We start from the raw sequence: 21,730 nt of genomic DNA, 5'->3' as shown, positions 1-21,730 counted from the left end.
TCAAAGTTTCCCCCTTTCATTTCACTGGGCCAATAAATAAGAGAATAAAAATCAAGCCAATTTTCATGGTAATCTGTCCATAACCAGAAATAGTTGCTGTGGGTCTGATTCTGACTCCTAGTGACGTTATTTATCTAAGAGTAGATCCGTACTCAATAAGGCTTTTAGTGGCTGATTTTTCAAGTAATCACCAGGCCTTTCTTCCAAGACAATTCTGAGTGAATTTAGACTTCTACTCTGGTGGTTTAGTGGAAAGGAGATGTGCTGCCAACTTGAAGGCACAGGGTTTGACTCTACCAGCTGCTTCACAGAGTAAGATGGGCAATCTCCTCCCATTAGATTTACTGCCTCTGAAAACTCCCTGGAAGATCAGCGATTAGGGAGTTCTGACTTGATAATACAAAACAAAAACAATTTTTCAGTTACAAGTCAAAGATGTTAGCTTTTTATACCACCTCAGGGTCTTCCACAGTAGCTACTATTTAAGTCTAAGTGATTTGCAAATGTTTCTGTTACAAGCAACACATGCATTTTAAAATATTTTTCTAAATTCTAAAAAAATGGAATGGTATTTATTCATAATAGGTCAAGAAAGGGATTTTCTGAACATTTTAATAACGGATTGTATCTTTTTTATAAGCAAAGACTTTTGTGTATTTTCTAGTTGAGAATCACTGATGTAAATATTAATGACATCTGAGTTTATATTCTCCCTACAAAACTGAGTTCTAAAAATATCTAAATATACTTCTGTAATTTGTGTTTAGAATATTAAATTCTTAAAAGGCCTTCTTTTCATTTTAATAAGCTGATGTAATCTATGTATTAAGAAGTCTCATACTCCATTATCTTTCTTGTAGAACTGAATTGTAATGGAACAAACCTACTGGTTTGTAATTAAAAATACCCCCCAATTTTAATCGGTTAAGACTTTAATCCTCAATTTTAGATACAAAAGATTTTTTGCAACCACAATAGGGCGACCAATTAAATAAAGAGCTTTTAAGATACAGTGCTTACTTTCTGTTGTTGATGTTGTTATAATTATTTGACAGAGATGAAGGAGAGATCTTTGGTAAAGTTGAAAAATTGGATGCACCTGGGGACCTTTAAAAATATGAAAATGTTAAATTAGATAAAAATGCTGAATTTTGAAAATAATTATGAAATAAAGAAAAGAACCAACAGATGATAATGAATGTAGTTAATGAAAGCTGGAAAACAGATTTATGAGCAAAATAACAATATATTCTTTAGTTTTCAGTTTCCAGTGAATTCTTTCACATAGGTTGGTACAAAGTACCAATTTTCAGGCAAAATTGTTCAAGTTAAATGTGGACTTTGACATTATATACCCACATATGAATTCAGGTATCCATTCTTAAAATTTTACAGCCAATAATTTCCATACATCAGTGGCAAGAAAATACCATTTTTAAAAAAGAAGTAAAAGGAATCTACTTTGCCACTATGACGGTATTCCAATTATTTACAATACTGACAGTTATCAGAAGACAATACCAAATCGAAAAATGTAAGGCAAGAGAAAACAGACTAGCATAAGAGACTTCCAAACATAATCCCAACAAGTAAGTTTTGGCAAAAAGTTATCTCCAAAAAAAAATAAAAAAAAAATATAACTCTGGCTATATAATGCATAGTTACTCAAGTATTTGAAAGAGAATGAGTCAATTCTGATTCGATAGCACACAACAATTTTTCAGTTATAAACAAGAAATATGCTTTAAAGGAATGAGATATAATGAATAAACTCATTTTTTAAACAAAATCCTTAAAGTCCTTAAAGATCTCTGAAAGGTTTAATCATTCTCTGAATAATTTTGTAAACAATTTAAATTTAGTAAGCAACATCTAGACCATGGGCAATAAAGTTAAGTTTCAGCCCAAGTATCACAATCACCATAAATTCTAAATTAATGAGCCCAAAGTGATTAGTTTTATAAAATTAATTTATCTCATCTATTCAGGTGAAATATACAATGAAATGGATAATGAGCAAAAAAGTATTTACAAAATGAAAAATCTGCATTTAGGCAATATAGATTTGACTGAACATACAAACACCAACTCTTTATCAATCAACAGGGCTAAGTTCAAATACTCAGTCACTGTGCAAAAATTAATGTTACATGAAAAGAGAGGATAACTACATCAGATGGGTACCATCACTGAATAATTGTCAAATGACCTGATACACAGTTGTTAAATTACTTGTCTACAATAAGTAATGCTACTAAGAATTCATCCTCCAGTCAAGCTGACACACAACCTTAAACATCACAATCAATGCTACTTTCACCTAACACTTCAAGGTTTGTTATCACAAACTGTACAATGCTAATAATGTACAAGAGACTAACAGCAGATTTTTCAGTATTGTAAATTCAAAACATTAAGTAATGAAAGAATTGATACGTGAAGGGTAGGTGTATTTGTAATGTATTATGCAGAATAAATGGTGGATAGTGAACTTTCTTACATATAACTTGTTTAACGTTTTAAGTTGTATGCATTATGCAATTTGTTTTGTCTTTCTTGTTATTGTTACATGCCGTTGAGTCAATTGCAACTTATGGCAATCCTATGCATAAGAGTTCTGAACCCAGTCCCATCTTGAAACAATCTCACTGTCTCCAACACATCTGCCCCTATTACCGTAGTCACTGTGTCAAACCATCTCATCCAAGGTTTTCCTCTCCTTTGTTGTCCCTCCAGCTTTCCAAGCATGATGTCCTTCGCCAAGAACTGGTTCCTCCTGGCAACATGCTCAAAGTATGTTGGATGGTACCTCAAAATCTTGCCTCCAAGAAACAGCTTGGCTTCACCCTCTCCAGGACAGACCAATACTTTTGGCAGGCCAATATTCTTCTCCAGCATCAAAACTCAAAGGCTTCAATTCTTCTGCCATCCTTACTCAATATCCAGCTCTCTGATGCATAGCAAGTAACTGTGAAGATCATGGCTTGGCACACATTAGTCTCCAGACTGACAACTTTGCTCTTCAGCACTCTGGAGAGGTCCCTGACAGCAGACTTTTCTAATTCAGTCTTTCTTTTGATTTCCTGGCTGTTGATCCCAAGAGTGTGACTGTGGATCAGAACAAGCTGAAATTGTTAACAATTCAATTTCTTCTCCATCTATCATGGTACTGACAATTGGCCCAGGGGTGACAATCTGTTTTTCCGATTAGTGGAGGCTATTTCTGCTGATACAGGCTGTTGTTAAATGCCGCTGAGTCACGTACGACTCATAATGACCCTATGAGCCCTAAACAGATAGGAACAAATCTTAACAGATTTGAACCCTGTCTGTGCCATCCTGACTCTCTGACACACTCAAGCCCATTGCTGCAGTCACTGTGTCAATATACCTGGTTGAGGATCTTTTCTCTTTTGCTGACCCTCCACTTTCCAAGCATGATGTCCCTCTCCAAGGAATAATCTCTCCTAGCAACATGCCCATTTGTGTGGGACAAAGCTTCACCATGTTTGCCTGCAAGGAACACTTTGGCTGTACCTTCTCCAAGATTGTTCTGTGACAGTCCACGGGATATTCAGCACTCTTTTCCAACACAACAGTGCAAAGGCATCACTTCCTCTGTCATTCTTAGTGACTCTAAAGCATAGCAAGTGATTGAAAAGGCTATGGCCTGAATCAGATGCACTTTGTCCTCAAACCGACATCACTATTCCTCAATAATTTGAAGAGGTCCTTGAATGCAAACTTTCCCAGTGCAATACATCTGATCTCCTGACTGTTGGTACCAAATATACTGATTGCGGATCCAAGTAAGATACTGATTCAGTATAGGTCTTATATTGAGATAAGTGAGATTTTGTTTTATGTGTGTTCCTGACAGATTACTCTATAAAATTTTATTAGGTTTTAGGTAGTTTTGATGGTCTAATGAGTAATAGATCCATCAGCTGCCCGACAGGAGAAAGATGAGGAATCTTCTTCCACAGCTACGAGATGGTTCTGACTAGACTACACATTAACCACCACCAGGGATACTGACTGTTAATCCAAGCAAAATTAAATAATTGATAATTTCAATCTTTTCTGGATCTATCATAATGCTGCCTATTGTTCCAGTGGGTGGAAGGGTGTGGTCTTTCATTGTCTCCAAATGTTTCAAGTCCTCCTCCCTATTCAGCAATCAAAATTGTATCATCTGCATAAGTAGTTGTTCAATCTTCCTCCAATCTTGATGCTACATTGTTCTTAGTATAGTGCAGCTTCTCATATGAGCTGCTGAGCATATGGATTGAATGGGTATGGAGAAAGGATATAACTTTGACACATAATTTTCCCCTGCTTTGTTCCCTTGTTGTTTGGACAACAGCTTCTTGACCTATATGTAAAGGTTTTATATGAGCAGAGTTAGTGCCCTGGAATTCTCCCCCCACCCGCAATGCTAGCTATATTTGCTAGTACTCAGACAAATACCCTTGTGCAATGACAGAACATGAGTAAATATCTTTTGGTATTATCTGCTTTCAGTCAAGATCTATTGGATGTTAGCAATGATATTCCTCATGCCACTATGCTTTCTGAATCCAGCTTGAATTTATGGCAGTTTCCCATCAATGTAGTATTTCAGCAATTTTTAAATAATCTGCATCAAGATTTTACTTGCATGTGACAATATTGTTTGATAATATCCATATTCTGTTAGATGATCTTTTTTAAAAAAAATATGGCACTCTCTCAATCAGCTGGTATATAATGAGCATGTACAGGGCTGGATCTGTTTGTTGAAACATGTCAATTGGTATTCCATTAATTCCTGTGATTTTATTTTTTGCCAATGCCTTAAGTGTAGCTCAAATTACTTCTTCCTTCATTACCATTGGTTCTTGACCATATGCTATTTCCTGTAATGCTTCAGAGTCAATGAATTCTTTTTGGTACAATGACTCTGTATTCCTTCCATATTCTTCTGATGCTTCCTGCATTATTTAAGATTTTGTTCAAAGAATCCTTTAGTATTGCCTACATAAAATATATTTAAAAACTATTTTCAATACTATTTTTAAAGTAAAATAAAATCCTGGCAGATTAAAACTACTTTCTTAAACAGTGTATAATTTAAATGTTATTGGGCCTTTTTCATTGGGTGGATATTTACACAGATGGTGCAGAAGCAAAGATGAAACCCAGGTCTCTGGGTGTTACAAATGGCTAGTGCTCAACTCTTAATGTCATGGTTGGCAGTCCAACCCCAGCCACTGGTGTCTCAATAGAAAGCCTGGAAACTACTCCTGCAAAAGTTACAGCCAAGAAGTCTATAGAGCAGTTCTATTCTGGCATCTCCAAGAGCTGGATTTGAACTGTTAGCATTTCTTTTTTTAATACTGTGTGAAAATGAGAAAGTTTGTATTAAACACTTTCTCTACATATTAAGTATAATCATTGTTATGAGGAAAAAGACTTAAGCAATAGCTTGAATTGCAAATAGATTTAGCCATTCTTTTTTCACTTGATACCAAGTAAAAACTTGACTTTGTCCCCAATAGCTTGACAGCTTTCAAACAGACTTCTCTTGAGCTTGCTGGAGTTTTAAACAGAAAAATTTAAAACCAGTTGCTCGAGTCTATTTTGATGCATGGTCACTTGGAGTTAATAGTAGGACTGTGCTCAATAGAATTTTCAATAGTTAATTTTTCAGAAGCAGATCACAGGGCTTTTTGCGAGGTGCCTATGGGTGGATTTGAAACTCCAGCATTTCAGTTTGCTGCCATATACATTAGCCATTTATACTACCATGATATTAAACATTAACTATAACTACCCAGGGACTCTCTTTTCCCAAATATTTTATAGAATACATTTGTCACAATTTTAGAACTCTGTATAACTCAGTGAACTACTGTTTTCCAAGTGATCTAATGCACAATGTTTCAAAATCATCATAAATTTTAAGTAATAGTGTAAAAAAATTAATTGATGTGGTTTCAGTTCCTCTATCATAAATATTCTTTTAGATTTAGCCACTGCCAGTTTTAAAAGTATTAATGATGTAAAAATACTTCTTCCATTTCTAATCACTTGCCTGGTTAGGCTGAATTTTCTTCACATACTTCAATACAACTTAGCACAAAAGGAGTAAATGCAATAGATAGGAAAGTTGAGTCTTCTATTTGTACTACTACTCTTAAATTTTTTTTGTTTGTTTTGAGAATAATTTTCACAACAAAAATTATTTATGCCTAGGATGTTACATGTTGCACTACTAACGTAAAGGCCAAGTAGTTTGAATTCACCAGTTGCTTGGAGAGAGAAAGACAGTCTTTCCCCATAAAAATTGCTGCCTCAGAAACTTGATGAAGACTAACAACAAGCCAGAATCAACGTGACTGCCTGGAGTAGGGTTTTTTTCCTGTTTTACTTTTGCATAATGATTTAGTATTACTGATAAATAGAGGTTATAAAATTTTCTTAATTTCTAATATGATAATTATCAACAGATAGTAAATACACAAATACAGATTTTTGGAGGTCCCTAATAATTTTTAATAATGTAAAGATGTAATGTAAGAGCAAAATGTGTGAAAGCTTTTCAGCTAAGGTCAAATATTTAAGAGTTACTGACAAATTCTAAAGATTTGAGAGTGAGGTTGAAGATAAATTTAAGATGTCTCTAAGATGGTACATAAAAAAACAAATATGAGAAATGGAAAAGTAGGTAATATAGAGAATAATGGCATATTTATGCCAGTTTAAGGAGCTCTGATTATATGGTGTGGTATGTGTTGCTCTAATACAAATGCAGGCAGTTCAAAGTCACTAACTATTCTGTGAAAGAAAGATGAGTATTCCCCTCCCATAAATGTTTTCAGATCAGAAACTTTGATTCCTAAGACTTCAAATTGACTTGATGGCAGTGGCTATGTCAGTTGAGAATGGACTGGAAGGGATTTTCATAGGGAACATCTATTAGTTTTGAGCACTCAAGTAGTGTGAAAGAATAGCTTCCAAGAACTTTTCAGAATCAATTCAAGTGGTATACTGTGACACAGAGAGTTTTTTACACAGGTTACAATGTGCACAATGCCCACTAGAACTGGGCAGTATATAACCTGAACAACTAAACATGGCAGCCCTAGAACTCACCATCTGTGGTTTAGAACTTCGGTACTTTAGGTCTCCTTTTCTGACAAAACTTGAAAATTATTGTTTATTAACAATTATGTTCTAATGGTCTAAAAATGAGATTTAACATATTTAAGTCTGGGCTAAGAAATATTAATATTTAAGTCACTTATTTAGTATTAACCCAATTTTGGCTAGTTTGGATTAGGTGTATTGCAAAGGTCTCAAAAAATTAAAATCATGAATTTAGATAAGGTAAAATTAAACCTTATTCCTCAAAATGGACATGGCTGTAATATATGAATTACCAAATGTCTACTATATTTTACTTAAAAGTACACAATTCAAGTCTAATTTAATATTTTGAGCTTCTTACCTCCGTAGAAAAACAGCTTGCTCTTTCCAAGTTAACTATTTAATGCAAGAAAATTTAATACCATATGAGCAACCCAATATAAAGAAACCAATTTTAAGTACTGATAAAGCAAAATTATTTTAAAAATTTAAGGAGATATTTACTTTCTAACCCAGTATTATAAAACTTTGCAAAATTCATGTTAAAAATAAACAAAACCAAGACAAACTAAAAAAAAAAATCTCCCTATTCCTGGCAATCAAGCTTTAAAAAACTAAAATCTTCCAAAAAGGAAAGAAAATTTTAAATCTTTTGATAAATGAATAATACTATTATCATTGTGAAAGAGAATCAGCAAGCATTTACTGTGTGCCACCTTTATATCAGGAAGAGAAGAGGTAGTTAAAATAGAGAAAAGAAAGGTTAAAGAATTCACATATATCCCACTTTGCTGCTTTCCTTTTATAACTGATTTATGTATATTTTACTGTATACTGTCCTGCAGTATCTGACTCTCAGTTAACTAACCCTCCAGTGGGTTTTAAGAGACAGCAGTAAATCGCACAGAAGACTTCCCTCTATCTCCCGCAGGACAGCTGGTGGATTTGAACCACCGGCCTTTGGGTTGACAGCACAACTCATTACTACTAAACCACCAGTGCTCCCTTAAGTATGGCATAAAACATCCCACTTTTTAAGCTGTATCCCACTTTCACTCAATGCTTGTTAATTTCAGCACCAAATTACAATCTAAATAATTTTTAGTATTTAAAATTCAAACAAACACATGCTCTTACACACAGATGAACTATTTTAAAGTAAATACAGAGATAGAAAGTCATCTGTAAACAATATAGTATGCTTTTATGTTTTAATTATTACATACTATTTGTAGTTCCAACCTGATAGTGAATAGACATTCAGTTTTCCCCTAGTTGTCTTTAAGTATCATCTCCCTATCCCTCCTCCAAATAGTTTGAATCAAGAATTAAAGTTCACATTTGCAGATCAATTTTAATAGCTATGAAAGTTCTTAATGCTCCTACCAAACAACTTCAACTCTGGTAGCATCCTACTTGTGGCTGTATTTATTTTCCCTTTATTTTGATTTCTCTGTCTACCTATACAGCTGGTTTACATACATGTGATACTGTAAATTTCAAATCTTACCTGGAACAAAGCCAGGGAGAAAGAATGAGAAGAAGGAAGTATGAAGTAATTATTTGCGAGTAATGGCAAATACCAAACAGCTTTATGCCAATTGTAGACTTAAATTACATTCCTTTACACAGGTAATATTCAATTTAAATTTCCTAACTTCAATTTTATTTGGATCTAGTTTTTAATTAAGGAATTTAACAAGGATTAGTTAGCGATCTTGGCTGTGACTAAACTTTCTTGTAAAATGGAAAAAATGGTACTAGGCTGCACTTTTATCTTTTTACTAAAGACACTAAGGTGAATATAACTAATATATAAACTAAAGTATGATGTAGAAAAGATATGCTTAACGAATGCTCAATTGGAAAAACAGAAAGAACCCTGCATATGAATTTAAGACCTCAGTAATTATTAAACTGAGGAACCCCAAATCACAGAGTTCTGAAGTGTAATTATATGCATGCACAAACATTTCCATAAAGTCAGAGTATGTGTTTCCTACTGCCAAAGGGGCCCTTTAGAGTAGTGAGAGAAGATCTTCACCCTGAAACCCACAGCATCCCTTTTCAGCAGGAAGTAGCTAAGAGAATACGCCATCCCCTTTTCCTTATGAATCAGGGTGAAGTCTCTCTCAGGGAGGAGTGATAGGGAATGGCAAAGGACACACCGACAAAGGAGATTAATCAGAACTGACTTTGACAAGCACTGTGGCAATTGGACAATTAAAACAGACACTCGGATGGCGGGGAAGAACAACAAACTGGGGAGGAGGGTGGAGAAAATGGTGCGGCAATGAAGGAGTGAAAGCCCAGAATCCCTGTGAATGTTCATTGAAACTAATAAAATTTAATAATAATAAAAAAAAATAAAATGACAAACCAATGCTATTTAGTTGGTAAATAGCAGTGAACACAAACTTCATTCTATGATGCCTTCAAACTTAGGCAACAATATCCTAACAAGAAGCATACTTATTTAAATAATTAAATATTTATATCACAGTTTTCTTTCCCACTCTAGAAGTTTTGCCTTTCCAACCAAATATCATCTTACTCATTTTTCATCTTTCAATGTATTTTGAAAGTAGTCTAAATCAGTAGCTCTTTTTAAAAAAAGTATAATTTTAAATCTGAGTTCTGATAAAAGTTGACAGAGCAAATTAGTTTTCCCATTCAGCAATTTATTCATATTTTATATCTCCAATTTCAGCTGCAAGCCCCTCAATTAAATAGCACTCTTTCTATTACCTCTCTAGGTTTCTGTGTTTCCCTGTGCCTTTTATTCCTATCCCATCCTGGCTTCTTTGCTCTTTTTTAGTACATGTAGATTTTTTTGTCTTCTGTAGTTATCTGTACTGAAGAGCACATCACACTCTGGTGCTATTGTTCACTTTTATAGGCCTATATACTGTTTGGCTTTTAGTTGATCTCTTGGGATAATTTCGATTCCAGGCTTGAAGAGTATCTAAGAGCTATGGTCTTGGGGGTTCATTCAGTCATTATTAAACCAGTAGGGTTGGTCGTCGTCTTATTTTTAATTTTGGTCTGTTCCTCCTCAACTCCTTTCTCTGACCAAGCCCTTCTAATCATAATCCTGATAGCAGTTAGTAGTGATAGCTGAGTACCATCTAGATCTCACTGTTGTAGAGTGGAGTTTGGGGTTTTTGTGGTCCTTTAGTCTTCTGGACTAATTGTTCCCTCGAGTATTTTTCTCCACTCTTCTTTGTTTCAAATGAGAGACAAACAACTGTATCTTAGATGGCTGCTTTCAAGCATTTAATACCCAATCACTCCTCATAAAAGTATAACACAGTATACACTCCTAAAAGACTATGTTATTACAATTTACTAAAATGTTTTCTGAGACTATAGTCCTAAGTGAGCAAACCAATGACTTATTCCTCAGGGTGCTTGGTTCTGGGTAAGAATTTTTCAGTACTACAGTAGCCTAAATATATTTACAACTTATAAAACTATATTGATTTAAAACCATGTAGTGTTCTCTGGACACTGAGATGCAATCTATATTGATTCCTTGATGTGCATTCCTTGATCTTCTGCAACAAGTGCTTTAAGTCCTCATTTTCTCCAAGCATGGTTATGTCATCTGCCTAATACAGGTTATTGAACAGTTTCCCTCTGATCCTGATGCCACACTCTTCTTCAAAGAGTCCAGCTTCTCAAATAATTTGCTAAGTATACAGATTGAATAATACGGATAGAGAATACATCCCTGACACCCTTCCTTTTTACTTTTAAACCATGTAGTAGTGTTCCCTTGCTTTGTTCCCAAGACAGCCTCCTGGTTTAGGTTTCACATGAACACAATTAAGCGCTCTGGGATTCCCATTCTTCTTAATGTCAGCCACAATGTGTTATGATCCACACAGTCAAATGCCTTACATAGTCAATAAAACATAGACATTCTTCTGGTATTCCTTACTTTCAGCCAGGATCCATCTGACATCAGCAATGATATCCCTTGGTGCCACGGACAGCCTCTTCTAAATCCTGCTTAACCTTCTAGCAGTTCCCTATCTAAGTACTATTCTAGCCATTTTTGAATGATCTTCAGCAGTATTTTGTTTGAATGTGATATAATGATATTGTTTGCTAGTTTCCACATTCTACTGGATCATCTTTCTAGGGAATGAGAACAATTAAGGATCTTTTTCAATCCATTGGCCAGACAGCTGTTCTCCAAATTTCCTGGCATAGACTGGTGAGTACATCCAAGGGTTATTGTTTGTTGTTAGGTGCCATCGAGTTGAGCACAACTCACAGTGACCCTATGAACAAAAGATCTGAACCCTGTTCTGTTCTGTACCATCCTCACACTTCCTGACACAGAAGAGCCCATTGCAGCAGTCACCACGTCAATTCACCTAGTTGAGGGTCTGCCTTTCCTCTGCCAATCCTCCACCCTTCCCATCATCATGTCCTTCTCTAAGGAATAGCACCTCTTAGCAACATGTCCAAAGTCTTGGGGGCGACGCCTCATCTTTCTTGTCTCCAAAAAGCACTCCGGCTGCAAGGTGCATCTGTTAAATGAAACAAGTCAATGGGTATCTCCATCAATTCCTGGGGCCGTATATTTTGCCTATGCTTTCAATACAGCTTCCACTTCTTCCTTCATTACCACTGGTTTCTGTTCATATGGTACTTCCTCAAAGTTTTCAGTGCCAATAAGTTCTTTTTGGTACACTGATTCTGTTTATTCCCTTTATCTTCTTTTGATTTTTTGTGGGGCTCAATATATTGCTCACAGTATCTTGTGACTCAAGTTTTAGAAAAATTGCTTTCAATTTTCTCAGCTTGAGAAATGCAGAGCAAGTTCTTCCCTTTTTATTCTCCAAATCCAGCTCTCTGTACATTCTATTATAATTCTTTGCTTTGTCCTCTCGAGCTGAGATCATGGAATGTAGCCTTCAATATGGACTGCATCTCATTGTCAAGAAAACAAAGGTTGTTACCACTAAACTGACAGGCAACCTCATGATGGACAGAGAAGAAACTGTCAACAACTTCATCTGACTTGGATCCACAATTAATACCCTGGTAACAGCACTCAGAAAATCAGGAGACACATTGGACTGGGAAAGTCTGCAGCCAGGGATTTCTCCAAATTACTGAGGAGTAATGGAAGTCAGTTTGAGGACAAAGGTGTATCTGATTGTGCCCATGATTATTCTGATCACTTGCTATGTATCTGAGAGCTGGATAATGAATAGGGTGACAGAAGAAGAATTGATGTCTTTGAGCTATGGTGTTGGAGAAGAGCAAGGAACGTTCAATGGACTGCCAAAAGAACAAATAAATGTATTTTGGAGAGAGTGCAGTCAGAGTGTTCTTTGGAGATAAGAATGATGAGGCTCTGCCTCACATATTTCTGGCATGCTGACATTAGGTGCTATTCCTTAGAGAAAGACACGATGCCTTCGAGTTGTGGTGCTAGAGAAGGAAAGTGACTATCTTATGGATTGCCAAATGAACAAACAGGAGCCAGAGAGCTCCTGAGAGGCAAGGATGGTGAAGCATCTCACATAATCTGGGCAAGTGTTAGGAGGGGCTATTCCTCTGAAAGTCAAATCATGCTTGTAAAGGTGAAAGAGAGGAAGCCTTTCAATGAAATGAATTAACACAGCGACTGTAACAATTGGCTCAAGTATGTTAGTGATGAGTGCAGATTAAGCTCTGTTGTTCAAATGGTTGCTATGAATGGTGCGCAACTCGACAGCACCTAGCAATAACATGTAGAAATACCTTCTGCCACATCCACGTATACACATGGATATATTTCAGTTTGCTCCTATGTCATTGTTGTTACGTGCTGCCTAGTTGAAACCAATCCATAGCTGACCCTTCAGAGGATTTTCAAAGGCTGTAAATCACACTGGTGGTGATTGTCTTTTTTTGAAGGTGAAGCTGGTAAATTCAAATCACACACCTTTGGGGTTGACAGTGCAATGCTTTAACATCCACCAGGCCACCCATTCACATATAATCAAGGCTATACTCCCATTTACAACAACAAGTTTGAAATTGATATAAAATACAGAAACTTTAGGCTTATTTTTCTGTTATCTATGATTACCATACCTCTCTCATTACCCAAAACAAATCTGTTGACCAAATCTACCAATGTTTCAGATAAGCAGAAATATGTTTTTAAAGACTCAAAGTCTCAGTAAAATGTCTTATCAGCCAATACGAAGTTAACACTTCATATAAGTATCTTAATTGCTGAAACTGAGGAAGTGAAGTGCTTACTGCAGAAGGTCAAGGACTGCAGCCGTCAATATGGATTAAAGCTAAACATCAAGATGGTGAAGAGATTGCAATTGTTAATAGCATTAGTTTGCTTGGCTCCACAATCAACACTTTTGGCACCAGCAGCCAGGAAATTAAAAGATGAATTGCATCGTGAAAGTCTGCTGTCAGAGCCCTCTCCAAAGAGCTCTCAAAGAGCAATGATGTCAATCTGGAGACTAAAGTGCACCTGATACAGGCTATGGTCTTTGCAATTACTTGCTATGCATCAGAAAGCTGGACAATTACTAGGGATGATAAAAGGAGAACTGAGGCCGTTGAGGTGTGGTGCTGGAGGAGTACTGAGTATACCCTCGACTGTTAAGAGAACAAACAGATTCATCCTAGAGAGCGTGAAACCTGGCTGCTCCCTGGAGGCAAGGATTCTGAAGCTTTGTCTGACTTCCTCTGGACATGTTGCAAGGAGAGACCAGTCCTTGGACAGCGATGTCATGCTTGGGAAGGTAGAGGGACAGAGCAAGAGAGGAAGACCCTTGATGAGATGGATTGATTCAGTAACCGGGGTAATGGAGGCAGGTGTATCGGAGACAATAAGGTTGGCACAGGATAGAGCAGAGTTTAGATGTAGGGTCGCTATGAGTCGCAGGCGACCTGATGACACATAACAATAACACAAACAACAATGTACATTTAGGGAGCTAGTGGCAAGAAGTTCCACTGCAGTCCCGAAGGCATGCAGTTTGAGTCCAACAGATGCTCCACTGGAGAAGAATGGACAATCTCCTCCCCTGTAATTAACTGACTCTGAAAACCTCTTGGAGGATTAGCTGTGCATCCATTCCGACTCAACGGTATACAACAATATCAACAATGTCTATTTTACTATTTTCAACCAAATAAAGAGACCTGGTGGCCCCGTGGCTCGTGGTTAAGTACTTAGCTGCTAATTGAAAGGTCAGTGGTTTGAACCCAAAGCTATTCCACAGGACAAAGATGTAAGGGTCTACTTCCCTAAGATTACAGTCTTGGAAACCCTATAGGGCAGTTTAAAGCTGAGTCAGAATACCCATGATAGTAATGAAATAAGTTTTAACTAAATAGAACTTTGCAGAATCATTTGTACTGTTAATCTTGATGTTACGTAGGCAAATTAGATGTGATAATGATCTTTAAAATAGCCTAATGAATACATGCTTTTCTACCTGCATTTGTGTAGGTACAATGTGCATACAGATGGTGCAAAGCAAAACCAGAGTATTAGTCCCCTAATTTTTTTCTAATAACAATGTAGTTTGCAATAGTTTTATTTATAAAGTGTTCCCTAAGGAGATCACTCAGTCCAGTACTATAAATGTACTACTTACCACACTAGGTGCAGTTATATTTAGTGTTTTGGTCATCATTTTGGGATTCTGTTGATCAGAGTAACACAGATGGCAGAGGGACAATATATGAGTATTAACCACTGATTTGATTCAGTTTTCCATTTGATTTTGTTTCAGCCTCTCATGCTTTATCTGACTGACTTTAGAGTTTCCTCTGCATGAAAACTGTCTCTTCAAACTACCAACAATCTTTAACTTACTATTAACCAAATGACCAAATATATGTTTTTGTCCATAATTTTTAAGTCATTAATAAAAATGCCAGAAGCTAAATAAAATTTCCATGCCACTTTCACAAGAGAATAAGTTTAGGAAAACAGTATTAATTAGATTTTTATAAAGAATGTTAAAATCTCAAAGACATTCTTTGAAATAGCTATATCTAAATTAAATCCGTACAGAAAATAATTATTGTGAAATATGGCTAAAATGTTTATAAAGCTATGTTACTTTGAATTCATGGCTAAGTAATTAAGAAATCAATTAAAATTAATTTTCTGACAAAAATATTTAACCTATCGATGGATGTATTCCTCTCAAGAAACTTCTACAACTATTTAAAATCAATTTCCAGAAACTAAGATTTAAGTAGCCATACATCATTAATATAATAATTTGATTATTAGCACCAGAGTTAGAGCTCTGGTGGTTTAGTGCTAAGGAATTGCACTGCCAATCCAAAAGCACAGGGTTTGAACTCATTAGTTGCTCTGCAGGAGAAAGATGGGCAATCTCTTCCTATGTGATTTACCACCTCTTAAAACCCACTGGGAGATATGATTCGGTTCGTTATTCAACAACAGTTATGTGCTCACTAGTGGTCTATGAATTTGCAACACTGCACAACAGATATGAACTCTGAGTTATCCTGTGCCATCCTCATCTGCATGGATATACTCGAGCCATTATTACAGTCACTGTGTTATAATGTATTTTGTTGAGGGTCCTGCTCTTTTACATTGACCCTCCACCTTTCCAAGCATGATATCCTTTTCCAAGGACTGGTCCCTCCTAACAACATGCCCAAAGTATATGAGACAAAGTTTCACCATTATATAAACACATACATACACATATCCCCTTTGTTATCATGTACCATTAAGTAAGGTCACAGCTGATCCTCCAGCAGATTTTCAAAGGCTACAAATCACATAGGACTGTCCATTTTTTTTTTTACTGTGCAGCAAGCAGGTGGTGGATTCAAATCACTTGACTTTGGGTTAGCAGTGCAGCTGCTTAACCACTAGGCCATCTACTTTATACACACACACACACACACACACACACACGTAATTATTCACACACTATACACAAAGAATTTACTTAACAAGTATTCTTAGAAAAGATTGTTTTTGAAAGAGTATAAGGACTATACACAAAGAATTTACTTAACAAGTATTCTTAGAAAAGATTGTTTTTGAAAGAGTATAAGGAGTTAGATACTTAAACATGAAATTAGAAATTCAAGTTCTGGGGCTAAAAGAAACCCATTTAGGAACTTGAATATTAAGTATAGCAAGAAAATTAAGAAATTTTCAAATACTTGCTATGTTGAGGGAAAAAACCCACCCAAAATACAAAACAAAAAAACCCAACCAAACAAAAACAAATACAAACTTTGGAGTTTATAACTTTTTTATTTGAATTTCTTATATTTCATGTAGAGATTCTGAGTTATTTCACGATGCTAAAGAAAGGAATTCCTTTACCTCCCTCCCAATAGTTACAGGACTCCCCCCACCCCTGCCATTAATTGAAATTTCTCAGTTACATAAAATGTTTACTATAGATTTGGGGCATATAAATATTAATATGGTAGAAGAATTCCTTTTTATATTTAGTTTTCTGAATGTTTCATTAGATTGTTTTGTTATGTGCCATCAAGTTGCCTGTGACTCATAGTGACCCTGTGTACAACAGTTCTGAACCCTGCTCTCTCCTGAGCCAGTCTCACAAACTCCAACACTCCTACCCCATTAACCCAGTTACTGTGTCATTCCATCTCATCTAGGGTCTTACTCTCCTGCCCTGTCCCTTCACTCTTCCAAGCATGATGTTCTTCTCAAGGAGTAGTCCCTTTTGGCCACATTTCAAAGTATGTGAGACAGAGCTTCAAAATCCTTGCCTCCAAGGAGACAGGATTGTTTGTTCTCTTGTCGGTCCATGGTGTGTTCAATACTCTTTTCCAGTACCACAACTCAAAGGCATTGATTCTTTTCTTTCATCTTTAGTCATCGTCTAGCTCTGTGATACAAAGCAAGTAATTGCAAAGACAATGATCTTGATCAGACATCTATATCAGTCTCTATACTGACATCAGTACTCTGTTAATATACATGTGCAAATATAATCCATTTCTTTTTTTGCACAGTTAGCCCCTGGGTTATGAACTTTAAACAGTCAATGTATGGACAACTTCTATAGGCTTACTTTGAACTGATCATGAATCAAAGCCCTAGAAAGGGAAACCTGACATAACAGACTCTTTTGGCAGCCCAATATATGAGATTGGATTATTGGCAGGACTGAAGAACCACACTGATTCAAAGCTAAGATCAATTATCTTTAAGCAAGGTGTACCTATCTTTGAAATCTTGCTTCAATCTTTTCTAAAATTTGTCTTCACTTTAAAATGACTGAATCAACTCCTACTTCAAACAAAACCATTCCAATCACCTTCACTTGCTGCATGCAGGGTATCTTGTAAATCACTGAAAAAAGCTCTAAAATATAGCTAAATAGTAATCACAAACCCTTATTATAAATGAGCTACAAATTCATAAAGAGACAGGAACGGATCATATTTGTAAACTGGAGATTTCCTTATTCTAACAAATTTGGCATTTTTACGCCTAGTAAATGGATACAGCTTTTCAGTACACAGCATTTGGATCATCTACTAAAAAGAGCATTTTATAAGGGCTTGTTGTTGTTGCATACCCATGAAACAGAACCAAGTGATAGTTGATCCTCCAATGGGTTTTCAGAGAATTTAAATCACATGGGTGGGTACTGCCCATTTTTCTCCCAGAGTAGCTTGTGAATTTGAACCATGTGCCTTGGGATTGGCAGCACAACTTCATACTATTAAGCCACTAGAACTACTTAATGACAACTAGAACTTCTAATTCTTTTTCTTGTGCTTATCTAGTTTAGTACCTTCATTCACTAATATTTATTACATGTGCATATTTCATGTTAGGTATTACATGAATAAATTGTTTTCTCTCACACAAAGTAAGTGCTATAATCATAATAATAAAAAATTGTTAGAAGATAAGGGAGAAATATTATAAGAAAATATAGAATTAGTTTTACCTTTTATAAGAAAAGGATTAATTTTAATAAAAAATAGACTTTTCCATTTTGGAACTCACATTCTTTCCCTTTCTCATTGTTAATCCTTCAGTAGGTTTTCAGAGCCGTATATCACAAATGAGGATCTGCCCGTTTTTTCTGGTGGATTCAAACTGTCTACCTTGTATTTGGCAGCACATCTCCTATGGACTAGGTCAAAGAGCTCACATTACTTTTCTACTTTTATTACTTTTAATCTGTGAGTTTATAATATACTTAAAGATAAAGCAAGTATATGTAAATCTAAATATAAGCTATAAAACCTAAAGTCTAAATGTGAATATTCAAAAGAAAGTCTCTTCATTTCCAAATATTATTTAGTAAAAAAAACCCCTATAATTCTACCTGCATTCTTTTATTATTGTCTTCATTTTTTTTTATCCTTGAAATGCATCTAGCTAAGTAGGCTAAGAATACACAACCAGCTTTGTGACATGAAAAAGGAAGCTCTAGTGGCACAGTCCATAGGGAGCTATGATATTAATGCAAAGGCTGAGGCTTCCTGGTGGTCTGAATGCAGCAGCTGTTCCAAGGGGGAAAAAGATAGGTAATCCTCTCCCTTGTGATTTATAGCCTCAGAAATCCCGTGCAGCCATTAGTTGTTTTCAACTTGACAACAATGAGTTTAAGCTTTATGAGCGTCATTAATATGCTCAGGAACATTCTCATAGAACTCATAAAAGAAACAAATCCATGCAAGAGAGCGAGAGCATATAATCACTTGTTAAAGGTACATTTTAGTTTTGAAAAAACTTTTTTAAAATTTTGTCTTTTTTAGTGGCAAGTCAGGAAAACAGCTTCCCAAAAATCTACTGGAGGGATAGCTATGACTCTCCTATTTGATGGGTTTCGACTCAAAGGAAATGAGTTTGTTGTTGAATTATTAATGTGCTAAACAGCAATTACCACTAGTTAAATGCTAATTAATGGAAATTAATTTGTGGACTTAAATAAAACTTTACAATCCTTTATCAGAAAATTTGAAACTGCACAAGTTCAGAACATTTAATTTTTTACAATTCCTGTGGTGTAATACATAACCAGAACGAACATTAACTTTGTATCTCCAGATGATTTAGTGGTAAGGAGCTGAACTGCCAACAAGAAGGTCCACAGATTCTAATCCACCAGGTGCTATACAGGAGAGAAATGGGCAATCTCCTTTCTTGCAATTTACAGCCTCCAAAAACAGGCTGGATGTTAGCTTGGAGTTGATTCTGACTCCACAGCACATAACAACAGTGAATATTTGCTAGGAAAAAGTTTATGTATTTGACTATAAACTGGGGTTTTAAGTTCTGTAGCACTATCACATTAAGTAGAATATATACTAATTTCTCAAAACTGTAATATCAGAATATTTAAATATTATGTCTCTGGTTTTATGAATCTAATTACTGGGAAAAAAAATGAAAAGGATTCCCATTTTTTACTTCATTCATACTATCCAAAACAACTCTTAGCTATCTTAACTCGTAGTTTTGTACCATAAACAATTAAATACACAAAAAACTAACTTTCATATTAAGTAATGAATAAAAACTTGAAAAAATTCTGGCAAAACCTAAACAAAATGTTAAGTGACTCGACTCTATCATATAATGTACCTTTATTATTTACACCACACTTTTTTTTCTAAAAGAGATCTGAGAATGACACAATTAAGTTCTCTGACCATTCTTGATTTCAATATTGGGCAAGAAAGATATCCAAATCATGCATTAATCCATAAAAAGTGAGAAGCACTTACTTAGGAGTAGAAGGACCCCTTGGCCATGTTCCATCTTCATTTTTCTGTTCTATCACTAATACCTGCAAATACGACACAATAAAACAGTGTTTTCTACAATTCTGAAGGAATGATATCTTTAGAAGATTAGCTGAACATTAGACTAAGTAACTGATTAAAGAACAGGATAGAAAAGATAAAGAGGTATTTGCATGTTGGCTCTAAAACTCGGCAAGAGAGAAAAAGAATTCAAATAGGCAAAGTCAATGACAATATGATAGTGAGAAAGAAAAAGAATTATTTCTTCCATGATGGTAAGTATAAAAGTAAATACAAGTAAACAGATATACAGTACATTTGTTATCTCTTTTTAGCTTGTAACAAATCTGGTTTGTTTGCATAAAAAACACAAATCAAGGTGCCAAATAATTAACTGTTATTATTAAACTTACTAATAAATAATCTTAGAGAATTACTGTGTTATTATTGAGTGGCACAGACAATTCCAAATTACAGAAGAAACCCAATTTTGGGTTTTAAAATTTGCTAGTATTTGTAATATTAGCACTATGCCAATTACAATTTGTGTGTGTGGTGTGTGTGTGTGTGTGAGTGTACCGTCAAATCAGATCTGACTGGTACAGGAGGAGATTGTCCCTCCTTCCTCGGCAGAGCATCTGGTGGATTCGAACCATGCGCCTCTGGGATTGTAGTTGCAGCTCCTTACCACTAGGCCACCAGAGCTCCCTAATTACAAAAATTTTTAATAAATAAATAAAAGGCATATTTTTGTATGTCAGGCTGAAGCTTCCCACTTTAGCACAGCTTTTTTTATTCTAAAATATCCCAGAATCGTTCCTCAATTTTTTAATCTGAAAAGAAACTTTTGTTTTTGTTTTGCTACTGGTGATTTTTTCCTTAAAATAGCAACTTTGTAAACTACTCTATATAGTTGACAATGTATTTCATAAAACGCATGTTTCAGGCCATTTATAAATTATTTGTGCTCTAATTATGTAAAATTAAAACTTATTTGAGAATACACATAACAATAATAACTAATTAATTAAAAAGAAATGCACTGCCAGCGCAAAGACATTCAAGTCTGTCAACAGCTCCTCAGGAGAAAGGTACGCAATCTCCTCTTGTGAGATTTACTGCCACTGATGATATGCTGGAGGGTCAGCTATGAGTCAGTTCTGATGTGGTGGTTGGTCCATAACACCACAACCATGTTGTTCAAAAACATGCTAATTAAAATATTATACTTATCTTTAAAAGAAAATTCATATTTCATTTCTTATTTTCCAAAACATAATACATATGCCGTTTATAAAGTACATGGTCTATCATTCATATTTTTCCATTGTCACGTTCCTATCAGAGTAATACCAGAGACAATTTAACCATAATTGTCATGTATTTTATAGATGTATAACATACATTTTGGTGAATAATTTTTAGGTCCTAAATGAAGTTTTTATTCACCGTAACATACAAATATAGATAACTCTCCATATAACCCATACACACTAACATCATGTGGAAGACTTAACCTAGCTATGAGTTTTTCATGCATGAGAATTTTCAAAGCTGTGTGTAACGCTACTGATAATGGTTTATCTTTTTAAACTAAAGACAAGTAAATACCTAAAGTTCAACTACATAGCTTAACATCTAGTGGAGTTTATAACCAAAGTCCATGCTTTTACAACCACAGATATTAAAGGTAATGGCTAACATACATGTTAAAATTCACTGTTATTCAAAGTATCATTCTAAAGAACAAAATTTTCTTATGATTATGTGTTAAATAAAAATATTTTTAGAATACTTTCAAGATTTACTGGGGGAAAAA

General features: G+C 35.3%; 1 protein-coding gene across 2 annotated transcripts in view; it reads right to left on the bottom strand.

Moving 5' to 3' along the window:
* USP15 (ubiquitin specific peptidase 15) overlaps positions 1-21,730 on the bottom strand; it is a 199,220-nt gene that overhangs the window by 73,469 nt on the left and 104,021 nt on the right. The window contains exons 6-7 of one of the 2 annotated variants that reach the window (XM_006886038.1): positions 19,894-19,955; positions 1,021-1,107 (exon numbers count right to left, since the gene is read on the bottom strand). In XM_006886038.1, coding sequence (XP_006886100.1) covers positions 1,021-1,107; positions 19,894-19,955 — 149 coding nt within the window. The remainder of the gene's footprint in view (positions 1-1,020; positions 1,108-19,893; positions 19,956-21,730) is intronic. The other variant, XM_006886039.1, reaches the window with a different exon arrangement.

The sequence above is a fragment of the Elephantulus edwardii genome, unplaced genomic scaffold, assembly GCF_000299155.1.
Source record: "Elephantulus edwardii isolate Elephantulus edwardi_28Jun2011 unplaced genomic scaffold, EleEdw1.0 scaffold00047, whole genome shotgun sequence".
Classification (NCBI taxonomy): Eukaryota; Metazoa; Chordata; class Mammalia; order Macroscelidea; family Macroscelididae; genus Elephantulus; species Elephantulus edwardii.
The sequence above is the reverse complement of the archived record's forward strand: the minus strand, read 5'-3'. Positions and strand labels throughout refer to the sequence as shown.